Genomic DNA, 25380 nt, shown 5'->3' on the forward strand with positions numbered 1-25380 from the left:
CATCTTCTCCCATTTGGAGTAGGTGTATTTACCCAATGGCTGTACCCTCATTGTATCTGGGAAGTAAGTGACTTGCTTTTGATTTTACAGGCTCATAGGGAGACCCTTGTTTCACATGAGACTTTGAATTTGAGTTTTTTGGGGCAATGCTGGAATGAGTTAAGACTTTGAGGACCATTGGAAGGGCATGATTGTGTTTTGAAATGCGAAGACATGAGTTTGGGAGAGGTGGGGGTAGAATGTTGTGGTTGAGCTCTGTGTCCTCCCCTCCCAATCTCATCTTGAATTATAATTTCTATAATCCCCATGTGTCCTGAGAGGGACCCACCAATGGGAGGTAATTGAGTCATGAGGGCAGATACCCTCATGCCATTTTCATGACAGTGAGTAAGTTCTCATGAACTTACTCTGATAGTTTTATAAGGGTTTCCCTATCACTTCACTCTGCACTCTCCTTGCTGCTGCCATGTGAAGAAGGACGTGTTTGTTTCTCCTTCCACCATGATTGTAAGTTTCTTGAGGGCTCCTTAGATCTGAGGAACTGTGTCAATTAAACTTCTTTCATTTATAAATTACCTGTATAGCAGCATGAGAATGAACTAATATAATATCTTTCGCACTGAAGCATTATATTTAGAAATCTATGATTATCCCCTAAATTTTCAGAGCCATATCACATATATCACATATATGAAGATTATTCTAACTCTTTGAGGATACTGGAGGATATTAAAAGAAGACTTTATATTTTTATAAAAAGAAATGTGTGGATTAATTGCTAAAGTGGAAAGTAAGATTTTATTTTAGTGAATTTATGCAATAAATGACTATGAAATGAATACTTCTTTCATCATTACATTTTTTATTTCTCCATGCTGAGAAAAGGATAAGATAATAAATTGTAACAAAACACTCCAGCCTTTAAAGCTACTTTAGATCTTTAAATTTCAATGATTAAAATTTTGGAGTTTTAGTCTTCAGGAAAGACCAAGTCTGTGTCTACTGTAATCCAAAAATCGAGGGAGAAAATTCTGGTCAAAATTTATTTTTATTGTAGTATGTCTTAGAAAATTTTTCTCCCAGCACCATTAATTCTGTTGAGAAAATTACTTTTCTCTTTACTATAAAATTTGAAGAGCATAAATTTGTAGAGCGTAGTCTCTCTTCTAAGCACATTTTAATTGTCATTTTTGTTTTAATTTTATTATTTTAAATCAGGAGTTAAATAAGATGTATTTTTTAGAGGAATCAGCCACAACTATGCTGTATACTTTATTGCAAGGCTAACCAAATTCCATGGCTAGATTTATGCAAATCAGGCACTATGCTAGGCACCTAAGACTCTGAGGGACATACAGTCTAGTGGGAAGACATACTGTAAGCAAATGATATAATTATAACACAATGCTGTGGGCTAAATAATAGGAGAATGAGTAACTACACTATAAGAGGCCAGAGGAAGGAGTTGATTATTGTGTAAGGGACTCAGGAGAAACTTTATGAGGGAATTATATTAGCAAAGGATTTTGAAGAATAATGAGCGGTAGAAGCAGTTTTCCAGGTGGAAATGAAAGGGATCTAATGTCGCAGTCACAGAGGACAACATACACAAATAATTGAAAAAAGAATTGTCTTTAGAATTTTAGTTTTGAATGGAGGGCAATAAATGACAAAGCTGGTATGTATGTTGCAGTCTTGTGAGGAACATTAAATAACAATGAAATGAATTTCAAACTTTGTATCCTACTGTAGTCCAAAGTTTCCCAACTCTTTTTGATCCTAAGAGTTTACTGCTATCATCTTCTTAAAAATACAGATCTCCAGACCTTTCCGTTGGAGATCATTATTTGCTTAACATTTTAGAAAATCTAGATTTGAAATTATACAATTTTGAAAGAGAGGGGAGTCAATGTTACATTTGCTTTATAAAATACTAAATCATCAAAATGTATAGAAAGTTGAAGTTCTGAAAATATTCAGCTGGAGGCATAGAATCCAATGCAGGTGGTAAATGGCAAGGGTTTGAACTAAGCCAGGAGTGGAAAAGTAGAAAATCGATCAGCTTTTAGAAGGTGGAGCTGATCGGCAAGCTGAATTATGAGTTAGGAAGAAAATATAAAGTATAACTCTGAGATTTTGAACTGGATACACTGCAAATTGATGAGGCTTTGTAGCTGAAATAGACAATCTGAACACCACGTTCGGGGAAAGCAGTGTAGGAATGGTAATGTGGAGAACATTAAGGTATGAATGATTATGCCAAATCAAACCCAAGAGCGTTTCTGGATTTAATAGAAGTATTCACTTCTGAAAAAACTGAGAAGGAAATGTTCCTCAGTAGGAACTGTAATGAATGGTAAAGAAAAGTAAGGGACAATGCTTTTAAAGTCATGTCTGATTCAAAGGAAAAATCTTTCAACCATTTACTGCATGTATTTTCCCATGGAGATAATTTTTAAAAGCTTTGGCTCACTTCGAAAAGAAATACCGAGCCCTTTTGTTATTACTTTAACTTGTCCAATATCTAAACCACAGAGATACCTCAGAGGTTCATTAGAAATTCCCAAATCTAGAAAGAGGAAGGTCCCAATAAAAACAAACGAACCAAACCAGATCCTTTAGGAGTTGAATTTTGAAGCTTTCACTTCCTGATTCTAAGGAAGGATCATAATTTAGCTGCAGAACAATGGCAAATGTAGATTTTAAAACACCATAGCTAAAATAAAGAACCCCTTCCATGTCTGTCACTAGATCTGGCACACACATGTGTCAAGTGTAATTCTAACACCAATTGTGAATGATGCTATTCCAATCCCTAACCTGATCCCTTCACAAGGAGACATTTTCTAGCTAATATTTTTGCTTTTCCTTTGTAATTTGTTTTTCTATTATTTCATGAATGTAGTCAATGACTCAGGTTACAATGTGCAAAAATCTTGCTTCTGTACTTCAAATAGATGAAGAAACAATCTTTTAGAAAAAATTCTTCTCTGCTTCTCGCCCGAAGTACCACTCTTATAGTTAATAATTGAGCCAGCCTGAAAAGCACTTTTATATCAGCTTTTATAAAACACATATTACTAAATTACATAGGGTTAAAATATCTGTCTACTTCTATGTCATGACCAAAGAAAAACTTGAAAGAAGAATGAATTGAAAGCATCATGCAATTCCACTGTCACACAGTTAAGAATTTCCTTAGTTATGGGTTACCCATAAAGGGAAGCCCATCAGACTCACAGCGGATCTCTCAGTAGAAACCCTACAAGCCAGAAGAGAATGGGGGCCAATATTCAACATCCTTAAAGAAAAAAACTTTCAACCCAGAATTTTACATCCAGCCAAACTAAGCTTCATAAGCGAAGGAAAAATAAAATCTTTTGTGAACAAGCAAGCACTCAGAGATTTCATCACCACCAGGCCTGCTTTACAAGAGCTTTTGAAAGAACCACTACAAATAGAAAGGAACAACTAGTATCAGCCTTTCTAAAAAATACCAAAAAATAAAGAACATCAACATATTTAAGAAATTGCATCAACTAATGGGCAAAACAGCCAGCTAACATTAAATGACAGTATCAAACACACATATATTGTTATTAATTTTAAATTTAAATCAACTAAATCCTCCAATCCAAAGACACAGACAGGCAAAAAAAGCCAAGACCCATTGGTATGATACATCCAGATCCATCTCACATGCAAGGATACATAAAGACTCAAAACAAAGGGATGGTGAAAAATTTACCAACCAAATGGAGAGCTAAAATAAATAAATAGAAAGCAGGAGTTGCAATTTTTGCTGATAAAATAGATTTCAAAGCAATAAAGATCAAAAGAAGCAAAGAAGGATATTACATAAAGATAAAAGGATCAATGTAACAAGAAGAGCTAAAGATCCTAAACATATATGCACCCGATACAGAAATACCCAGATATATAAGACTTACAAAGAGACTTGGACCCCCACACAATAATAGCGGGAGACTTCAACATCAATATTAGATAGATCAATGAGACAGAATGTTAACATCGATATCCAGGACTTGAACTCAGATCTGGAACAAGTAGACTTAATTAACATTCATAGAACTCTCCACTTTAAATACACAAAATATACACTCTTATCAGTACTACATCACACGTATTTACAGGTTTAAATGAAATATTGGTTGGCTGCTTGTTAATTATTTTATTCCCTCATTTTTTTTTATGTCTCTATTATTAAACACAATTACAGGCATACCCAGTTTTAGACTGCATTCTAGCCCGGGCAATAAAGCAACACCCCTGTTCTCTCTCCCTCTTCCTCTTCCTCTTTCTTCCTTTCCTGTATTCTTTTTCTTTTTTTTTTTTTTTTTTTTTTTAATTTTTTTTTTTCTTTTAAAAAGAAAAAAAAAAAAAAATAATTTCCTTAGTACTGGCAGTGCTTAGAAGTTTTCAGTAGTACTGTATAAGTCCAGAGAAGCTTCATGGAGGATGGTCAGCTGTGTAATACGTGAGCCACCTGCTTCTTCTTGGTCTTAACTATTTTTCTCCTGTATTTGTATTCTTTTTAGAAATGTTCAGTTAAAATATGATCAATATCACTTTACAAAGTATAATACGTCTCCTTTATGGTTTTACAAAGGACACATGTATCAGCTGTACCCAGAATAGCAAAAGCTAAAGATCCAATATCAATATGATCTCCCTCTCTTAAACACCAATACAACAAAAAATGTGTTTTACATTCCAGACATTATTTTAAATTTCCTTAAAATTATTACCTTTATACTGTTTAAATTTTCTTTTTACCAGTTTCTACGTTTGTTTTTCTACAAAACTATTTGCTAACCTGCATCAATGCCTGCATCAATTTCTCTGCATCCTATTCTGTCATCAACTTCTTTCCTTAATAAGAGAAGCATTTTACTAATCTGTCATTTAGGGTTTATAAGAGGCAGAAAATTAAAAATGCAGCCGGGCATGTTGGCTCACTCCTGTAACCCCAGCACTTTGAGAGACTGAGGTGGGTGGATCACCTGAGGTCGGGAGTTCTAGACGAGCCTGGCCAACATGGTGAAAACCTGTCTCTACTAAAAATACAAAAATTAACTGGGCATGGTGGTGCACTTCTATAATCTCAGTTACTTGGGAAGCTGAGTCAGGAAAATCTCTTGAAACCTGGAGGCAGAGATTGCTTGAGCCGAGATTGCTCCATTGCACTCCAGCCTGGGGGACAGGAGCAAAACTCTGTATCAAAGAAAAAAAACCACACAGAAAACCTAGGCCATCAGGCCATTTACTGGCAACTGCGATTTTGGCATATATAGCAGAATTTTTGCCAAAAAAAAAAAAAAAAAGCAAAAAACAATCCCTGAGCTTTCTCTTCCTTCTCAAGTTCTCCTGTAGCTTCCAGCATTTCTCCAGTCTTAAGGAAGGTGAAAGGTTGCTTTTTTTTTCTTTTTTTTCTATTTTGTATAACCATTACCCTCCATTCTCTCAAATTGCAAATTTAAAAAACAGAAGAATGAAAATGAAAAAAATCTGTCTGACAGTGTACATTGCAATATCATGATTTTTATACAGAAAAATACTGATTTAAAGAATTTCTATGAATTTGCAAATTAGTAAATTGAACAAATTACTCTTTGGTATCTGAAAATTAATGAAAAACATATTTTGCATTATTGTTTCACATTAATATTCTAAATTGTGTTACAGCATGTAAAATAATACATCATACATCAAAACATGAATTAAAAAGTGTTCTAAAAAACTTTTTAAAAGCATTGATACAATGGATGCCTAGAATTTGTCTCTTTCTCCATTATGTTTAATTATGTCCACATTATTTACCAGAAGAAAAAAAAACCATTTCTGTTAATTATTTATTAACATTAAAACATCGATGAGCATTGCCTAAGTGGGCTTCCAGCTGGTGGACTGAGTTGAGCTTTGCTGAAATGCAGCCAGCACAAGGGGCGTGTATTAAAAGAGCAGAACAAATGACTTAAGGGGCCTAAAAGCAGCAATCAGAAAAGGTTCATTTAACATAGCGATGGCACAAGCTTCAAGCAATTGCCTCTACTTAAGTAAGTGTGGAATTACAAAAGGCTATTTATTACAGTCCAACAGGGTCCTGTAGCTTGCTCAAAGAGCTTTGAAGAAATTCAACAGTTATAAAGTCCTGCCCAGTGCAGAAGTAGTAAAATTTGGACAGACCCTCAGAACAGCCCGCAAAGATTTCATTAAAAAGTTAATGCCATCCTCATCGCAATTGTTCTTTGAAATGAATTACTTTCTCACTCTTCTTTTTTTAAAGGAGGGATGCTGTATCTGGTTATTTTCAAAACTTCTTTGGAAATGAATTTCAACCACTAGGAAAATAATGAAAGTTTCACAGTGGTATTCAAATTAAATGTAGGACTTCATGAATTTAATAGAAAAGTGTTCCAACATCAAGCTTCTTGAAATGCTCTTGAAACATATTAAATGTGACTCCACTAATGGACTTACTTCAGCAGAAAAATTAGTGGGATTTCCTCATTGCAGAAAATGCAAAATTTGGGTCCAAAGACATTGGGGCTGCAATTTTTTTTTTTAATTAGTGATTGGATAATGAATTGATTTTTCTAACTATTAAAGTAAGTAAAAGTAAAATATTTTTTAAAAATCCACATCTCTTTATAATTCAGCAATACATTTATAAATATTGAATATGTTTATAAAGCTTCAACTAAATTATAAGAAAAATAACTTATCTTTTAATTTAAATCAACTTCAGAGAGCAAATCTTAGGGTTGTGGGAATGAAACCTATTTAGAGACTAAAATAGAGGATTATTGAACAGATGCTGAATTGATAACGAAAGGTAAAGGATGTTAATTTGTATGAAAAGATGTTAATTTCTAATAGGAACAAAAAGTTGATAAGAAAATGAATGTAGGTTTCATCAGAAAAGTAACCCCTACATTTTTCCTTGGCAAAAGATTAAGTCAGGTCAAGCATGGTGGTTTACCTCTGTAATCCTAGCACTTTGAGAGGCCTAGCAGGGAGAATCACTTGAGCCCAGGAGTTCAAGTTCTGCTAGGACAACATGACAAAACGTTGTCTCCACAAATAATTTTTAAAAATTCTGATGGTGGTGGCACAAGCCTGTAATCTCAGCTACTCGGGAGGCTAAGCCAGAAGGATTGCATGCATTAGCCTGGGAGGTAGAGGCTGCAGTAAGCGAAGATCACATCACTACACTCTAGCCTGGGCAACAAGGACAAGACCCTGAGTCAAAAGAAGGAAAAAAAATGAAAGCTTAAGTCATCATTCCCAGGCCAATCCATGCCTTAATTAGAAAAGAGTTCCTATGAGATCCTACAAATAATAAAAACAAGTGGGTGGAAATTTTTGGAGTGGATTATGTCCTTTGGTGTACAGTTTTCTCTGAAATGGCAGAAGGCAAGCATAATGAAAGTTTCTATTATAGGTGAAGAATAAAAATGAAAAGCATTTATAGACAAAAACAGTTTGAATGTGAGGTCAGATGCAAATGTCATCATGTGATAATCATAGAAACATCAACAAATGTGGAACTTTTGCTAACTTGTGGGCAGTACAAATACATGAGGTTCTTATAGTCCTTGATTTGAGAAAAATCTATGTAAAAATAAGTTCTTTAACAACGAAAACAATTCAACAGTTAATGTATCTGAAGATTCCTGAGTTTTTGTTTGTTGTATGTTTGTAGTTTATTTTGCTGCATTCCATTAAGACGGGGTACCACTGAACTGCAGTGAGACGTTTTGATTGGCTAGTGAACCAAGATTCAGATTTGAAAGCAGAAGTACTTTGATAATAGCATACATTTTTCTTTTTAATGGAAGGGTTTGAAGAAGGAAATCACTTAAAATATATTTAGTCTTCAGTTAGAAATGAATTTGACCCTATGATATCTGGTCCAAACAGATGGCATTTTTATTCATATTCCATACTTTCGATAATGCTTAGCAAAATGTAGCAAATGTAGAATCACCATCAAATAAGACATTTCAAAATATGTCTAGGTAATTGTAACACATATAGCAGTCATTTCCTTGATACATTTCATTAATTTTTTTTACATTTTATTTAAGAAATAAAAATGTAGAAAAGAAGACTGTTGTTTCCTTATTTTGGATTCAGGAGATTTTTGTCAGAAGTCAAGACCTACTGTAATATGTCCTAAATCATATCAATTTTACAATACACTAAATATTATTATTACCTATGGATACCATGGGACTCCTTGTGCATAATGGGTTTCATATGCACCTCTTGCAGAGCTGCATATGAAAATGTTATCAATGAGCTGAAGAATCTGGCATTAATAACTTTGCAACATTATAACAAATAGGTAGTCCTGATGTTTTGTTCTCTTTTTAATATATCAAATATATTTCATTGCTTACATTATAGTAGCAGATTGAAAACATCTGCTCACTTGCCACTAGTCCACCAGCAGCAGAGAATCCCAGCTCATTTTCCCTAGGCCTGCATGTACCAGGGCTATAATCCAGCTGTTGAGCCTGGATATGGGGCCAGATTAATACTCAAGAGCCTTGGAAATGGAAATAGGTCTTTCCTGCCAAAAATTGGAACAATGAGAGACTCCATTTGCATGTTCTCTTCTCTCTCTGTTTTCACTCGCCACCCTTTCCAACCTATTAACTTGCTTCCTTCCACCTTTCCCTCCCATCCTCTCTTTACAGCTCCCTCACCTATCCTGACAATTAAGAAAGACCGGACATCCAGAAATAGCATCTCTTTGTCCTGGCAAGAACCTGAACACCCTAATGGGATCATATTGGACTACGAGGTCAAATACTATGAAAAGGTGGGGAAACAACATTGCAGGATTGCGCTGTGTAGGAAAGAGGCTGTTTACTTATGAGCTGTGCTCTTGCAAAGAAACCCGTGTCATTGCCGGTAAATGGTAGAACACTGTATAGAACCGTGGCCATGTGACCCTTTTGATTATTGGTAGAGGAAGGTTTAGAAAGTATCTTGTTGAATACCCCCTATTCCACAGCAATAAGCAACATCAAAAATGCCACTGCCAAGTTAATCCAGTTAGTTAGGGCAATAGCCGTGACATTTATATCCTTTTACACCAAGACCCCTATAAGACCAACTACTTCACTGTGATTTCTTAGTCTATATGTGAACTATGTTTTTAGTTCATTGCCTCAAGCATCATTTCCTGACCTTCAGAGTCACATGCATTTCATTCAATACAAACAGAAACATTGTGCTAGTAATAAAAATATTGTATTATTTAATTGATGATGAAAAGCTTTCTTGACTCTGTAGAAGGAAATTTAAAAGGGTGGGGATGGATGGATAAATTTGCCTGACATAAAGTTGTAGCTTGGTAATGCAATCGTTAAGAAAACAGGAGCATGGTTATTTTTACCCTAAATTTTAAAATTATTAAAAAAAATAGGTGTATGGTTATTTTGCCCTGAATGGAGTGGGGAGTATTCCATAATTCTAAGTAACTCATTTTTTTCTGCTTATAAATGATGGTCAAGTTTAAAGCCAAGATATGTTTAAACCTTAGAATCACAGCTAGTTAATTTCATAGCCACTAAAGTTAACACTAGATATTTGTCTATCTGCTTCAGTTTATAAAGTGTGTGAAAATGAATTAAATGCAAATTGCACATTTATATAGCAGTTTATATTTACAGAAAATTTCTCTGGATGTTACTTAAGTTTGAGCTGTATAATAACCTTATGAAAGTAGGCAAGTAAGTTCTTTTACAAATAAGAAAACTGAAACTGACATTATATAAATTTCCCACAGCCTCACTGCTAATAAATATTAGGACTCTGTTTTGAATTGTGGCAGCCGTAAGTCCTGCTTTAGTATGTTTTTCCCTATATCAGGTACCTTTTTCTGCATGAGAATAGATCATTATGAGAATTACTGGCATAATCAACTGTGCAAAAATGCATAATGTAGAAACATTGTTTTGCGTTACGTAGTTATTTCCTTGCTTGAAGTTACTGTATTTCTCAAGTACAATGTCATTTATTTCAGTCTCTTTTACAGAGATGGGTATGTCTTTTTTGTTAAAAAAAAAAAATGGTGCCAAATAAACTTCATTGTTCCAAAATTATAGTAGAAATAAGTTTTGTCTTAGCTTTCAATCCTCTACTGTGGTAAAATCAAATACTCACATGATTGTGATCTATTTTCAGAAATATGACAAGATAGAATGGGCAAAGATAAGAATTCATGCTCATAAACGATGCCACAAAATTTTTAAAAATCAACGATGTGCATCAGTTTAAACTAGATTTCAGAACTGGGAGAAGAACACTTAACATTTAGATCTCTGAGGCCGATCTCAAATTTTAATTGTATACATTCACACCTTTCACAACATTTTATTTATGTTTGCGAAAGGTGTGAATGTATACAATTAAAATTTGAAATTTTGCCTTTTTTCAAACTCCTTCAACAAATGCAACAATCATCTTTTTTTTTTTCTTTTTTTTTTTTTTGAGATGAAGTTTTGCTTTTGTTGCCCAGGCTGGCGTGCAATGGCACCATCTTGAATCACTGCAACCTCCACCTCCCATGTTCAAGCAATTCTCCTGCCTCAGCCTCTCAAATACAGGCATGTGCCACCAGGCCCAGCTAATTTTGTATTTTTAGTAGAGACAGGGTTTCACCATGTTGGCCAGTCTGGTCTTGAACTCCTTAGTTGATCCACCCACCTCGGCTTCCGAAAGTACTGGGATTACAGGTGTCAGCCATCATGCCTGGCCATTACTTTTAAACAACATTAACCAGTGCAGAAAAAAATGGCCGAATCTGTTGATTATTTCCTAAATATTTTTTGATACATACCATATCTGTAATATTATTTAAAATACATATTCATATAAATACTTATTTGTATGTTATATACCTAAATTTAAAAATTAATTCTAAATGTTTACAGTCTGCTTGGTAATATTTAGAAAGTTTCTCTAGGATTTAAGCTCCACAAAGTCTAGCTTTCTTTGGTATCAGTAATGTGTGACATGTTTTCTGTACTATTCAATCTAGTTTTGTTTGAGGATCTACAGCGTTTCATATTAGCCACTCCAGGCCCTACCCTAGCAGCAGACACATTGTACTATTGCTTAAAATCAGGTTCCCCATAGAAGCTCTGTGTATAGGAATATATGTCAGAAAATAAAAGCACAATTCTGCATAAATTCAATTTTTGTAAACAAGAATTGACACAAAGAGACCACTAAAATGTGCAGTGAATTTAATATACAATGTTAATCTCCTAGGAGAGATCCTTGTTGGGAAATATTTCTAGCCTTCGATCTGGAGATTTTTGTCTCTACCAAACCACAATGACTTAAATTAAATACAGCACAAATATGGTTATGCTAAAATAATTAATGTAGAACTACATATAAAACCGTTTTATGTTTAATATTTTAAGGTTAATAGAAAAATGTTCTACTTCAGAATCAGTATAGCAATCTTAATAGGAGTGCTCTAGAAATTCCATTGTATCTGTGTGGGTGTCATTTTTCCCTAACACCATTTAGGTTTAATTCAAAGGGATATTTTCTTCTTTGTAAGTTTATTATTGGAATTAGATTGAAGCTTTCTTTCTCTCAGCCTCGACTTTGAAGAGAACATATCTTCCCTCACATATTTACTGGTTAGTTAGAATAAAGCCAAACTTTTCCTGCTTTACGTGCAGAGCAAAAATCATAATACTGAAATTAAGGAATTCTGTAAATATTTTTGTCTTTTAGAAATGCCTCTGTTAGGTCGGGCACAGTGACTCACGCCTGTAATCCCAGCACTTTGGGAGACTAAGGCAGGTGGATCACCCGAGGTCAGGAGTTCAAGATCAGACTGGCCAACATGGCGAAACCCCTTTTCTACTAAAAACACAAAAACTAGCTGGGCATGATGGCGCACGCCTGTAGTCCCAGCTACTTGGGAGGCTGAGGCAGTAGAGTGGCTTGAACCTGGGAGGCAGAGCTTTTAGTAAGCTGAGTTTGTGCCACTGTACTCCAGCCTGGGCAACAGAGTGAGGCTCCATCAGAAAAAAAAAAAGAAAAAAAAAACAAAACCTATGTTGCATTCAGTGAATAAAATAATTGAAATAATGGATATGACTTTTTAAATCCATCCTAAGATCTGTGGTAAAATACAAAAGAATCAGGTTTGAGTAGTTCTCTGTTTACCATATTAAAGCATTATGAAGATTTGATTTTAACATGATTGCTTTTTCTGACCTCAAAGCAGGAACAAGAGACAAGTTATACCATTCTGAGAGCAAGAGCCACAAATGTTACCATCAGTGGCCTCAAGCCTGACACAACATACGTATTCCAGATCCGAGCCCGAACAGCCGCTGGATATGGGACGAACAGCCGCAAGTTTGAGTTTGAAACCAGCCCAGATTGTACGTATCATTTCAGTGTAGTTTAGAGGAGAGGGTGGGGCCTTGCGAAAGATGTCTGATCACTTATTCTCATTATCTCTACGTCTTAACCAAATGTGATGCATTTATGGTATATTTCTTGGGACATTTAGCAATTTGCAGAGCCCCGTGTCTGTATACAGTATTTGTGTTTATGTGGGCGTCCATTTTGTGTTTCTTTTTTTCTCTTGCACAAATCAAACATATTCTAATGCTTGAAATGCTTCTGGTTTTTTGTTAGCTGTAAATTGCTTTAGAGGAACATTATTTAATAACGTAACACACTTTCAGTGCCTGTCATTGCAGATATTCTAGGTTCATTGCATGATTCAGTGAACTACAAAAAAGAAACTTGCTGATCCATGGGAATCTTAATTTTGTTTTAATCCTTAATACATCAAATAGCGTATCACATAGAGAATAAGGATTTTCTAAAATGTGTTTTATCACTTTATTCACATTCACAAGTAATTTGGAGAGCCTGTTCCTTTCACCCCAAATTTGGCTAAAATTGTCCTAAAACTGGTAAGCATTTTCCCAGTAACTTTTCTTTTTTCAGATGAATTTTCTTCATACTTTAAAAAGCGCTTTCATAAAATATAATTTTCAAAAAGATAAAATCATGTCTATGGCACTAATATGAAATGAATACAAGTTAATGATTTTATTTAACTTATTAATTAATCAGCAGATTAGTAAGAGATTAAAACCTGTTCTAAGAAAAACTTGAAGAACAGATACATAACTGTGTGTGTGTGTGTGTGTGTGTGTGTGTGTGTGTGTGTGTGCCTGTGTTTAAGCAGTCATAATATGTTAAAAATGTGCTAATATATTCCAAACTGGTTAATATCCAGTTGGGGTAATAAATGTAATGATTGAGGTCATCTTTCCTACAGGGCACAAACCAGTTGTATTTCTAGTAAATAAGTGTTGTTTTAATTATTAAAGGAAAAATTATATATATATATATATATATATATATATATATCACTATTGGTTGTCTAAAACTTAAATTCACTGCTGTAAAATAGCTTAGAAAGATAAGCAAAGATGCACACCCTTTAGAAATAGGTTATCCAGGAAGGGTCTGACGGTGCTCAACACTCTGTTGAGAGAAGCATCATCATCTTCTGACCATTCCCATCTGCCCTTTTTTCCCTGACACCTGTAGTTCCCATCTTCTAGACAATTTGTTTCTGACATAAAATCTCATTGTTATTGGTGTATTTTTGTGTCCAAATTTGATAACTGAAAAAAACATTCAGGATTGACCTAAAGATATAAAAATCATTCTAGTTATATAGTATTTACTCCATCAAGTTTACTCATGTTGAAATACATATTTTATGGCATACTTTCTGTCAGATAATTAGAAACGCTGTTTACAATAAGGAGCTGTAAATTACGCCAGGTATTGAGATGCTAATGTTTTTAGAAATCATCTGCTCTCAGCTGAACCATGACAATTCTACTCAAAGGAAAGCTGTCATCCTCAAATACATAAATCTATTCTTAAAGGCCTCTTGTCATAGTCATGATAAAATGAGTATGGAGAAATCACTCTCAGAGGATATTAGAAACAATACATGAAATAGTATGGAAATGCAAGTGCCAACAAGGTTTAAAACAAATTAAAAATTGTAGATAACTCAATATAAAATATAAGTGTAACTTAACACTAGTACTTCTAAGACTTTTTGCAAATGCTGATTGGTACAAAGAAAGTTTCTATTTTTGAAATGATTACAGATTAAATTTTCTCAAAAAAAAAATTTTTTTTTGAGACAGTCCTGCTCTGTTGCCCAAGCTGGAGTGCAATAGCAGGATCTGAGCTCACTGCAACCTCTGCCTCTCAGATTCAAGCAATTCTCCTGTCTTGACCTCCTGAGTAGCTGTGACTACAGCCGCACACCACCAACTCCAGCTAATTTTTTTTCTTTCCTTTTTTTTTTGGTATTTTTAGTACAGATGGGGTATTGCCATATTGGTCAGGCTGGTCTCCAACTCCTGACCTCAGGGTGATCCACCTGCCTCAGCCTTCCAAAGTACTGGACTTATATGAATATTTGAAATAACAGCAATAACAAAATCTATATTTGATTTATCAGGAAAGATCCGAAATAATAGAAGTAGCAAAAGCAAATTTTATTGCATCCTGTGGTGGAAATCAGGCACATTATGAGGCAAAGTCTCAGATCACTATTAGATAAACACTTTTTATTCGTGTTTGGGAACATCCCTCTAATCTTACATGATCTTAACACTTAACCCTCTCTGATAAGTAAATCTGCAAAAACAATATATTTTAAAATTCTAATATAATTCCAGATTTATCACGGATATTGTTGTGGTAGCATTTATGCATAAACTTCTAATGCGGCTTTGGTGTCTGAGGTTTAAGAAATATCTCATTTGAAAACTGCAGGGTCTTGGGATTTTTGCCAAGTAAGTTTTGTATTAGAAATGCTTCCATTGATTGAGAGAGAAGAGGAAAAAGAATGAAAAAAAATGAGCTTTTTTCTCCTTCCTCATTTATTTAAAAACTATGAGTTACACATTTTAATTTCTTTAGAAAAGTTAGTTTACTTTTGCTATTTCACCAAAACTTTTCCAGGTTTTAAATATAAATGAAAAAAAAAATTCCTTTTGTCTTAGGAGGTAAAAGACAAACATTTTTTTTGTCTCACTATTACTATTTTTTTAACCAAAATGACACATTCCTAAATACTTTAAGTATTTAATAAGAATCTTATTTTTTATATGTTGATTTTTTAAAAAATAGGCAAAAGAATTATGTTTGCATTCAACAGTTTCATGTTTCATTTTTTCTCTAGTTTTAATTTAATTTTATTTAATTTATGTATTTATTTATTCTTTTTGAGACTGAGTCTTGCTCTGTTACTGAGGCTGGAGTGCATTGGTGCAATCTCGGCTCACTACAAGATCTGTCTCCCAGATTCAAGTGATTCTGCAGCTGGTATAACAGGCGTGTGCCACAACGCCCAGCTAATTTTTTTTATTTTTAGTAGAGATGGGGGTTTCCCCATGTTGACCAGGCTGATCTCGAACAACTGACATCAAGTAATTCAACTGCCTCGGCCTCCAAAAGTACTGGAATTATAGTCGTGAGCCACTGCACCCAACCGATGTTAATTTTTGAATTACATAAGAATTCTCATTCATGACATGTATGCATATTTCTTAGTAGAACACAATGTATTTTGAGCTAGAATCTAGAAAATACTGTCTGAACTTTATAGAGAAGAGATGGAGGCAGAGTAGACCACATATTTTTTTCTAAGTGCTCTAAAATATCTTATTTTTGTATGTCAGTACTTTATATTTATTATCATCTTCATTTTACAGATGAAGAAACTGAGACATAGAGAGGCTATGGAAGTTTTCCAAAGTCACACAATTGGCAAGGGATACGTTGATTCCAGAATCCATGTTTCTATGTGACAGTATATAAAGCAGGGTGATAAACATTTCATTTGATTCTGTTCTATAAGCCATTCAGATACTATTATTTCCTTGTATACATCACCTAAGATACAGAGCTTATGTGTTTTTTTTTTTTAAGTTTGCATATCTAGTCAGCGGAGCAACAAACCTAGAATCACCAAGTTTTGAAGTGTTGAACCAGTGCAAGTATTACACATGAAAAAAAAAGAACTTAAACAAATTTACAAGAAAAAAACAATTCCATCAAAAAGTGGACAAAGGATATTAACAGAAACTTCTCAAAAGAAGACATTTATGCAGCCAACAAACAAATCAAAAAAAGCTCATCATCACTGGTCATTAGAGAAATGCAAATCAAAACCACACTGAGATAGCATAGAAAGCATGGAGTATAACACAAAACAGTGAGAGGGTTTTCCTAGCATGAAGTCAGCGCCACCAATATGAGAAGTACAGACATTAAGTCATGTTTGGAAAAGCAGGTAGTCCAACTGTTTAGAAACCCTCAGTTGGGAAAAACTTAAGCTATGGTGTGTGCTTTGTGCACAAGAAAACCAGGGATAAAGTGGGAGTTAAGAGCAAATACGTTAGAGCAGAGGAGCATTATTAGAGTGAACTTGACAGGTCATTTCAAGTCTCCACGTCTTAGTTTTACTATCTGGAAACTGGGGAAGATCATGTGAATAACTCTTGAGGTTTTACTGTTGATTAAATGCATTATTATTTGTCAAGTGCTTAAAATATTACCTCATATAGCCTCAGACAGCAGGCACTCACTGCATGTGTGCTGTAGTTAAACAACTAGTCCGTAATTTGAACATCTGAAGAATTTTCAGAGTAACAATCTATGGAATAAAGTTGAATTTCAAAATCAGAGGACTTCATTGGATATGATTATGAAGAAGGCAACCCAAGGGATAATTAAATTAGCACTCCTGAATGCCTTACACTCTCATTATTTGTTGTTTTTAAAGAGTCAATGTGCTGCAATCTTACTGTCTTGGACCCTATTATTAGAGGATATAAAGGAAGCCTGACAAAAGGAGAATGAAATCATTAAACAGAGAAATTTCTGCATAAAAATTAGGCATTCATCATCTATAATTTTGTAGGAAATAGAGTACTTTTGCAACATTTTCATCAGGGAAATTATATAAAAATTTGTAACATTTAATGAACACTTAATATATGCTTGGCACTACTGTAAGTGTTTTACTAGTATTAACTCATTTAATTCTCAAACAACGAAATTCTGCCACACAGCACATAAGTATATATGTAGGAGTTCTGACTCAAAAGAATGAGCCCCAAATCCTTCTTTTGAGAGAGAAAGCCAGCACTCTGTGTAGGATGAAGTAAAATGCAAATGACTGGAAACAGAGGGAACAGAAAAAAAATCAAATTGAATTTCTAAGAATTGTAATAGCTACCAATTATTTTAAATTATTAGACACCTATGTAACTCATCACTATTATTCATTCACATTATTTACTAATTTTTGCAAGAAAAATGATCTGATTTAGTTATGTGCTTTAGTCTCTGAAAGTCGTATATTTTTAGAGATAGAAAAAACTGTAGAGAAATCCTAGTTTAACTTTGTTTTCAACAGGAAAAGAAATAGAGAATTATTCTTTCTCCTATCATATTTTCCTTCCCAGTTTCACTGAACTTTATTTTATAAGCTGGCTAATCAAAATAACCAGAAAATTCATACCTTAGTATTTCCTAAAAATTATTACAGTGTGCAAACTGTAAAGCCTGAGCTCAACTCATCACTATATGTTTATGGAGCATTTTTGAAATATTGGGTTAAGCTATTTCACAAACCATTGGCAGATCGATAGCCAATGGATAGGGATGCATCAGTCAGATGCTCTGGGAAGCAGGTACGGAAATGGAACTATAAGAGCTTTATAGGAGAAGTACGTGCGAAGGATAAAAGGCAGATGGAGCTGAGCCAGGCAAGCAGAGCCTCAGACTGAGATGGATGTCTGTCATTTGTAAAGAGAAGGAGGGAAAAAAGAATGGGTTGAGGAGGGGAAGCCCCAGACAGCAGTGCAGCTCTGAAATCTCAGTCAAGCAAATGGGGATCTTCAGAGTACAGATCACCCATTTGAGCAGTGTTGCACTGGGGAGGGATGGTTAGGCTCCAGTAGTTCTTTGCCAGTACTGTTAAGTCACTGAGGGGAGCATAACCTGTGCTTGAAGGCTGTAGTGGATCCTGAAGGTGCAGCAGCTGGAGGCTGTCTGCTCTCTGCACTTTTTGCAGCAGGAACATCTGAGCAAGCACTCCTGTGACTGCCACAGTGGTATAAACAACAGTTTGCTGGTGGTAAAGAATAAAGGGCTTGCAACAGCTTATATTATGAGTGTGCCATCCTGCCACACTCTGAGCACTTTTCTTCAGATGCTAGTCACAGGAAACTCCTAATAACCTGTCATGTTTCTTTTCTTGCATTATTTAATGATCCCTAAGACCACATATTTTAGAGAAAATATTCCAAACTTAAATTTGTTCAGGCTGAAGATGCCATGTTGGTTCCTGGAGAGGTGATAGTATTCAGATAACTAAGATCTGCTCTTCTTTTGAGTCCTGATGTGTTCGTATGTTTAATCAGCATTTATGGCAAGGACAACATGTGCAAATAGGAGCATAAAAGAGGCTGTTCCAGGAAAATTGTGTGTATTTTACAAAACCTAGAGATTAGGATGCTTATGGAGTTGTAGGAGGCATGGCTGGAGATTTAAACATGAAACAGATCCTAAATGGTTTTTACATGCTCTGCTATAAAATTTGCATTTTATCTTGAAAGTGATGGACCACCAAAATTTTCCTATGCAAAAATTTTATGCATAGGAATGACATGGTGAAATTTCTGGTTTAAAAGGAATATTCTAAAAGATAAAAGATGTGAAAAGTATACCAATGGAGACCAAATTTAGGGATTTCTAATTATAACCCAGAAGATAAATGAAGACTTAAACTAGGATATTTAAGAGTGTTTGGTGATTAATTGGATGCAGAACGATTAGGAGGTAGAGAGGAGAAAGCTATTTTATATTTATGATCTAGATTCTTGATCCTCAAAATGTTGTGGTGTGGTGCTCAATGTCATCAACACTGCCTGTGTGTTCATAAAAAATGAACAATCTCATTCCTCACTCCGGCTTGACTGAATCAGAAGCTGCTTTCCCAGAGATTCCTGAGTGGTTTGTGTGAACATTAAAGTTTGAGAAGCATTGTTCTGGGTCAAGAGTCAGTAAACTTTTTTTATGTAACAGGCCAGATATATTTCAGGCATTATGTACATTCATTCTCTGTTGCTGCTACTCAACTTGCCCATTCTAGCATCAAATCAGTCATAGACAATACACAAATTAATGATTGGTTGTGGCTATGTTCCAATAAAACTTTATTTATGGACAGCAAGATTTGAATTTCCTGATTTAGAATTTTCACGTCATGAAATCTCATTTTTTTGACTTTTTACGGCTGTTAAAAGGAATGTGAAACCATTCTAAACTCGCGAGCTGTACAAAAATGGCACAGGCAAGATTTGGCTCCTGAGCCTTTTTGCTAACGGTGTCTCTAGGTGAATAAATGAGCTCGGGAGCCATTTATAAGGTAGGAAACAGAAGGACAGTTTGCTGGTAGTATGTGTTGAGGTCCATGTATTATATCAGTTTTCAAATGAATACAGATATTGGAGGTAAAGTAAGCTTAATTAGAAAGCTTTTTAAAATTTTATGCTGAGAAATCTTCATCTCCCTAAGATTCTTCCATAACTTCTGGTTCATTCAACAAGTATTTTGTCCTTGAGGACGGAGAAACTCAGTACAGCATATTTTGCACAGGAGATATTTAAATGATGTTTGATTGATGTCATTGCAACAGAGTATTCAATCTTATTAATTAGGTAGAAATTTCAAGCAAAATTATGGGAAATATCTTTTAAACACTAAGAATATTTTCAACACTGTATCAGACATTAAGCCATATTTCAGGTAAAAGTAGGACACAAATAATTTAATTAATCAGCGGTTCCGAGTTGGTGTCAGTCATGACAATAATACCTGTTCTTATTTTTTGTCTTCAACGTCACAGCTTTCTCCATCTCCGGTGAAAGTAGCCAAGTGGTCATGATCGCCATTTCAGCAGCAGTAGCAATTATTCTCCTCACTGTTGTCATCTATGTTTTGATTGGGAGGTGAGTTTACAGTCTGTTTTATTATTTTCTCTCATTATTGCTTTGTTTACTGCCCTTGATTGTCATTAAAATTTGAAGAGTGTGCTCAATAAAATAGTTTAACAAACAAGAAAGCCTTTCCCTTATTTTAGGTCCTCTCTCCTTTTCTTTGTGTCTCCATCCTTAGTGTGGGCTTTCTGCTCTACATTAAATTCCTGTCCCCACTCTTTAACGGGCACCCCTCCCCTTCTCACTCCTGACCTTACTCCTACTTTTTACTTTCTTTCTCTAATTATCTTCTCACTCTTCAAATAACCCCAGATTTCCTTGACACTTTCTCACCCAGAACGTGGGTAACACTGCACAGCACTAATCATTACCCATGGAGACTTTACCCTTCATTCCTTCTAACAGTAGTTGTTAAAAAATACCATAAACACATCCTAAGGCCATTATAAAAACTGAACTGGAGGGTCTGCACAGTGGGGAGCAACTCTATGTATCTCCTCATTAGGCAGCTTTCCAGGGTCCCCAGAGAGAGGGGCTTTCTGTAGAGGATTTAGAAAATATGAAGTTATTAAACTTTCACTAAAGCATTTAATTGTTTGAGGAAAATCCTTCATTTTTATGGTTTGCACATTTTGAGCATAGATAACGATTTCAAGTATATTCCTCTTATGTGTTGCTTTCTTTGATTTACCTCTAGGTTCTGTGGCTATAACAAGTCAAAACATGGGGCAGATGAAAAAAGACTTCACTTTGGCAATGGGCATTGTAAGTTTCTCAACTTGGCTTTTTATTTTGCTTCGCCGTTTTAGTTTTAGCAGTTACTGAGTTACAATTGGTTAACTTCCTCTTGACAAAGAGACTTCAAAAGTAGTTTTGTGGAAAAACCGAGTACATTAAATCTATTTTAGAAAAAGAAGGAAATTCATGGTTCTGCATTAAGTAATTTTTATATGTATACATTTCAGCATACTTAAGCTAAAATAAAGGGTAATCTGTGGTTTACTTTCAAATAACACACATGATAGGTAGAAGAAACTGTAGTCAGTTCTGCATGGCTGAAATGCAAAGCGTATCTTCAATTTCCTTATTATTAGTCCTCTGCTAAACTCTAAATGGAAGACTTTTCCCTTTCCTAACTGCCAAGTAAATATAAACAACCTCTGTTTATGTGAAGTGCCTTATTCCATTTTATCAACCAACCTAGAAAGGGTCTTTAAAATAAACTGTTTATTTTGCAGTTACATGATATCCAACTAGTAGTAAAGACAGAACTTTCTCTTCACATTTTATTTTATCCTTTTAATTTTTTTAAATACACATTTAGAAAACAAAGTATTTACAACTAACAAAAAGTTTTTGTTGTTGTTGTTGTTGTTGTTTTCTGGTGAAACGAATCATTCCAGGTGTTTTGCTTTTCCAAACTATGGCTCAGCTTACTGTGGCAATTACTAATCAGTGGTTTAAATAGCATGTTCTCATGGAAATGAGTACAAAGATTATACTCATGCTCATGTGCTCTAAAATAATCTCATTATAACTAATGTAGCCTTTTAAGCAATTCTTTCTTTAGTATTCACTATTTTCTTCTAAAAGTATTTGCAAATCAACATGATACTTTGTATCAGCCATCGAATTATTGTCTAAAAATGATAGAATTATAACTCAACTAAAAAACTTGACTGCCTGTTGCTAACATGCAAGGAAGCATGTAGTAGCTTCAAAAAATAATTCCTTTCAAAATATAAATTGATATGAGATGAAAGCAGGATAAGAGTCTGCAGAAGCATTGTTTCGTTCATCTCATTACAAGGTGTATATAAAATGATTCACACAAAAATGTCAAGGTGCTACATTCCTAAAATCAGTATCGTCTCAGTTCAGATTAATTAGGTGATCAACTCAGAAGTCTAAAAAGAATGCTGGAACAAGTTGCAGGATACTTGTCTTTCTTTTTCTCAATGGGCCCACAAAACACTTGTGTTACAATTTCTGTACATAAATTAGAGCAGTGGAATTCTTGTGGATTAAGTCACCCCTAGTTTGACTTGGACAGTTGTTGTAAACATCATCTTCAGACCAACACTGTACTGATTTTAAGTTTTTATGGAAACTGTAAGTCTTATGAATTTGTAGTTTTGGTAGATTTCTGTGTGCCAATTATTAAACAGGTTCCTGCAACGCCCCTGTCTGTTTTGCTATTGTTTTTATGGTGGATTTTGTTGAAAGTTTAATTTTTTTCAAATGCACAGTATCCTTATGGCAAAACAAAAAAGAAATGCATTTCATCCTGGCTGCAAAGGCATAAAGTAACTTATATGCATATCATAAACTTTCTGCCTCTTAAAACTACAGCTGGTTTATTTCAGACCATTTATTTGGTATTACTTTAAAAAGCTCTAGCTATGAACTGTTCCCTCCAGCCTTGTTACAAATCCTATAATATTGCTTCAAAAGGAAAGAAATGTGTTTCACCTCCTAAGATCCTGTCCCCTTGCCCTTTCTGGCTGGGCCTTTTTACTTCTTTGCTATCCTTAGGGCAACTCATGCTGGTAAAATGGAAATGTAAATTATTGTGTTTGCACAGAACGAGCTGTAAAGTAGTGCAGCTTAACACGTGTGCATGTGTTTATTATCTGGTTTTCATGACAGAGCCCAGTTACTCTGTATGTTGCCCTTAATTATTGGTGTGAAGGGATTATGTGCCTTGCAGCCTGAATCACCTGATTCCTGAAATCTCTGGGGTCAGCATTTAAAAATCAACAGCCAATGCTTCCACAGTGCACGGTCTATTTTACTTGAGGGTATATATGTTTATGTTTGATATTTTTTCCCCCAAATGTCTTATGGATGGAAAAGAAATTCACCTTATTTTAATTAATAGCAATGAATAGGACTGATTTTATTTGGGAATGATTATTTAAGTTTCAGATTATTTAGTAATATTAGCATTACACATAAGTATTAATCATACATATATTCTCTACAGGCTAAATGGTCCTGAAGGGTACATCTAAATCACAATTTCAAGGCTTTTTAAGGCCAATGCTTATTTAAAATATGTGAGACATTGTTCCTAACAACTCATTTTATAATCTTTGTAAATTATGATGCCAGGAAATCTCCCCTAAATTAATTGTATTAACTTCAGCAAGGTAAATCAGTTGTAATTATGTACAAAACAGTTCCATTTTACCTTATGTTTAAAGTCTCATTTTATTTCCTTGGAAAGGATTGCTAGATTTCTTTACCTTACTGTTACAAAGTAAGGGCAAATAAAAACTGAAAAATCACACATTATAGGGCCAATCTGATATAAGTTTTCATATTAAAATGTAACTATATTGACTAAATGAAAAGGTTCCAACAAGACTTTATTTCCTAACATATTTTAATAATGATTACTTACTTTTACAGTTTTTCTTACTCCACATCTAGAAAAGTATGGTAGTTTTCCTTAATCTTAAAGAAGTTTCTTCTTTTAAAGGTAAAGGGTTTTAGTACTAACAATGTTAGGAGTCATTTTAATGTAATAATAAAGCCCAGATTACTATATTCAAGGGTGGCTCTCCCATCTGTGTTTAATAGGAAGGAATTATGCTTTTATGGAAGAAGCATGTGAGCTGATCTGTGAGCTCCGAAGAAATGGACATTTCTGAGCTTAAATTCTACCATTAGAAAACCTCAATGATATTAATAATCATAAATACATGTTCTTAACAATGAAAACATTCATTAGGGCAATGAGCTCTATCAATATTGAGCGGGAACTACGTAACGATCTCTCAAGCTAGGCATTTGCTGGCATCGATTTTTTTCTCAGAGCCCTAGAGTGTTTTTTGCCAAGATATTCAAGATGAAAAACTCTAAAAGGGAATTTCTCTCTTCAAAAGGTTTGAAGAGACCCTCAAGGGTTTGTCCAAAGCAAGGGACAAAACTTGCATTTCGCCACTTCTGTGGATATTGACTTCTAGATAATGGTGCCTTTTCACATCATCCACACCCCGCCTCAAGCTGCATAGCAGCTGCTCTTTTGTTGTGGCTGTATCAGCACCAGGCAGAAGTGGGAGTCGTGTTAGCTTTTCTTCTGCATTCTCTATGTGCCTTCTCACTGTCATCCTTGCTTCCTATTATGCTGTGTCAAAGTCACCCAAATAATAGCTGAGGAAAATAGAGTTTTTACCTAACCTCTCTCTCAGCCAGTTTCTTCTGTAACCAATTTGTTCTTACATTGATGTTTCTTTACTCAAAATCTCTAGGAAAGCTTCACAGGAACATACACTGCAATGCATTATAACCATGAGTTTCATGAAGTTGTCTTGTAATTGGATGAATTGATCATTTGTTAACACATACTGTGAAATCCTCGACTTGTTGGCCTAATGTTCATTGTGTTGAGGCTTCCCAGAAAAACGCTGGCATCTGCGGCCTCCACGCCTATTTAATACAAACTACAGAAATGATTGGCTCACACAAAGTGTTCAATTGCGACTTTGCCAATGAGATTCTCCTATTATGAAGTATTACTGGAAACAATAATATCTGATTTCATTTGTTATATTAGGAAAAAACTCAATAATTTATTGTAATGAATGAAAAAAGATTTCACTATTAAGTGTCCATATTCTGTGCTAAAACAATGCTATCAATGTTACCAAAATTAAAAACAAAATCAGTAGTATTAGTAGATATGCCATGGAAATTACATTGCAATTTCCTTTAATGTTTGAGCATGTTTATTTACTTTAGTAGATCTTAGAGTCACTTTTTAAAAACTCAGGGTTTTTGTCCAGAGAAAGTTAGTTTATTGAAAACAGCAAATTGTCTCCACTGTTATTTTTCCAAATTATAAGAATCTAATTAATATTTAACCAAATCTAAAATGATTCTCCTGTATCAGTTGTCTGTAATATTTTAATTACAGGATATGAACATCTTTATCATCAGAATAATGTAATGAATAAATACAATATGAAATATTTTTATTTAATGAATTATAGATATGACTTATGTTTGGAACTAAGCTCCTTAGTGACATTATTAAACTCATAGACAATATTTATTTTGCCTCTAATTATGTTGTAAAGCTACACAATATGATTAGATTTAACTGATACTATATTGGTGTGTATACAGAATACATACATGTATATGCATACTAACAGCTTAATGTAGGTCTGAAATTGCAGTGGGAGATTTTGATTATGAATGTTAATATAAGCAGTATAGTGCCAGAAGGCATGCCATTTTATAT

General features: G+C 34.5%; 1 protein-coding gene across 2 annotated transcripts in view; it reads left to right on the plus strand.

The window, feature by feature from the left end:
- Positions 1–25380, plus strand: part of EPHA3 (EPH receptor A3) — a 365310-nt gene that overhangs the window by 278343 nt on the left and 61587 nt on the right. Inside the window, exons 6-9 of one of the 2 annotated variants that reach the window (XM_032277200.1) lie at positions 8727–8851; positions 12287–12449; positions 20039–20141; positions 20827–20894. In XM_032277200.1, coding sequence (XP_032133091.1) covers positions 8727–8851; positions 12287–12449; positions 20039–20141; positions 20827–20894 — 459 coding nt within the window. The remainder of the gene's footprint in view (positions 1–8726; positions 8852–12286; positions 12450–20038; positions 20142–20826; positions 20895–25380) is intronic. The other variant, XM_032277201.1, reaches the window with a different exon arrangement.

This window comes from Sapajus apella, unplaced genomic scaffold (assembly GCF_009761245.1).
Source record: "Sapajus apella isolate SASKATOON/1434 unplaced genomic scaffold, GSC_monkey_1.0 scaffold8, whole genome shotgun sequence".
NCBI lineage: Eukaryota > Metazoa > Chordata > Mammalia > Primates > Cebidae > Sapajus > Sapajus apella.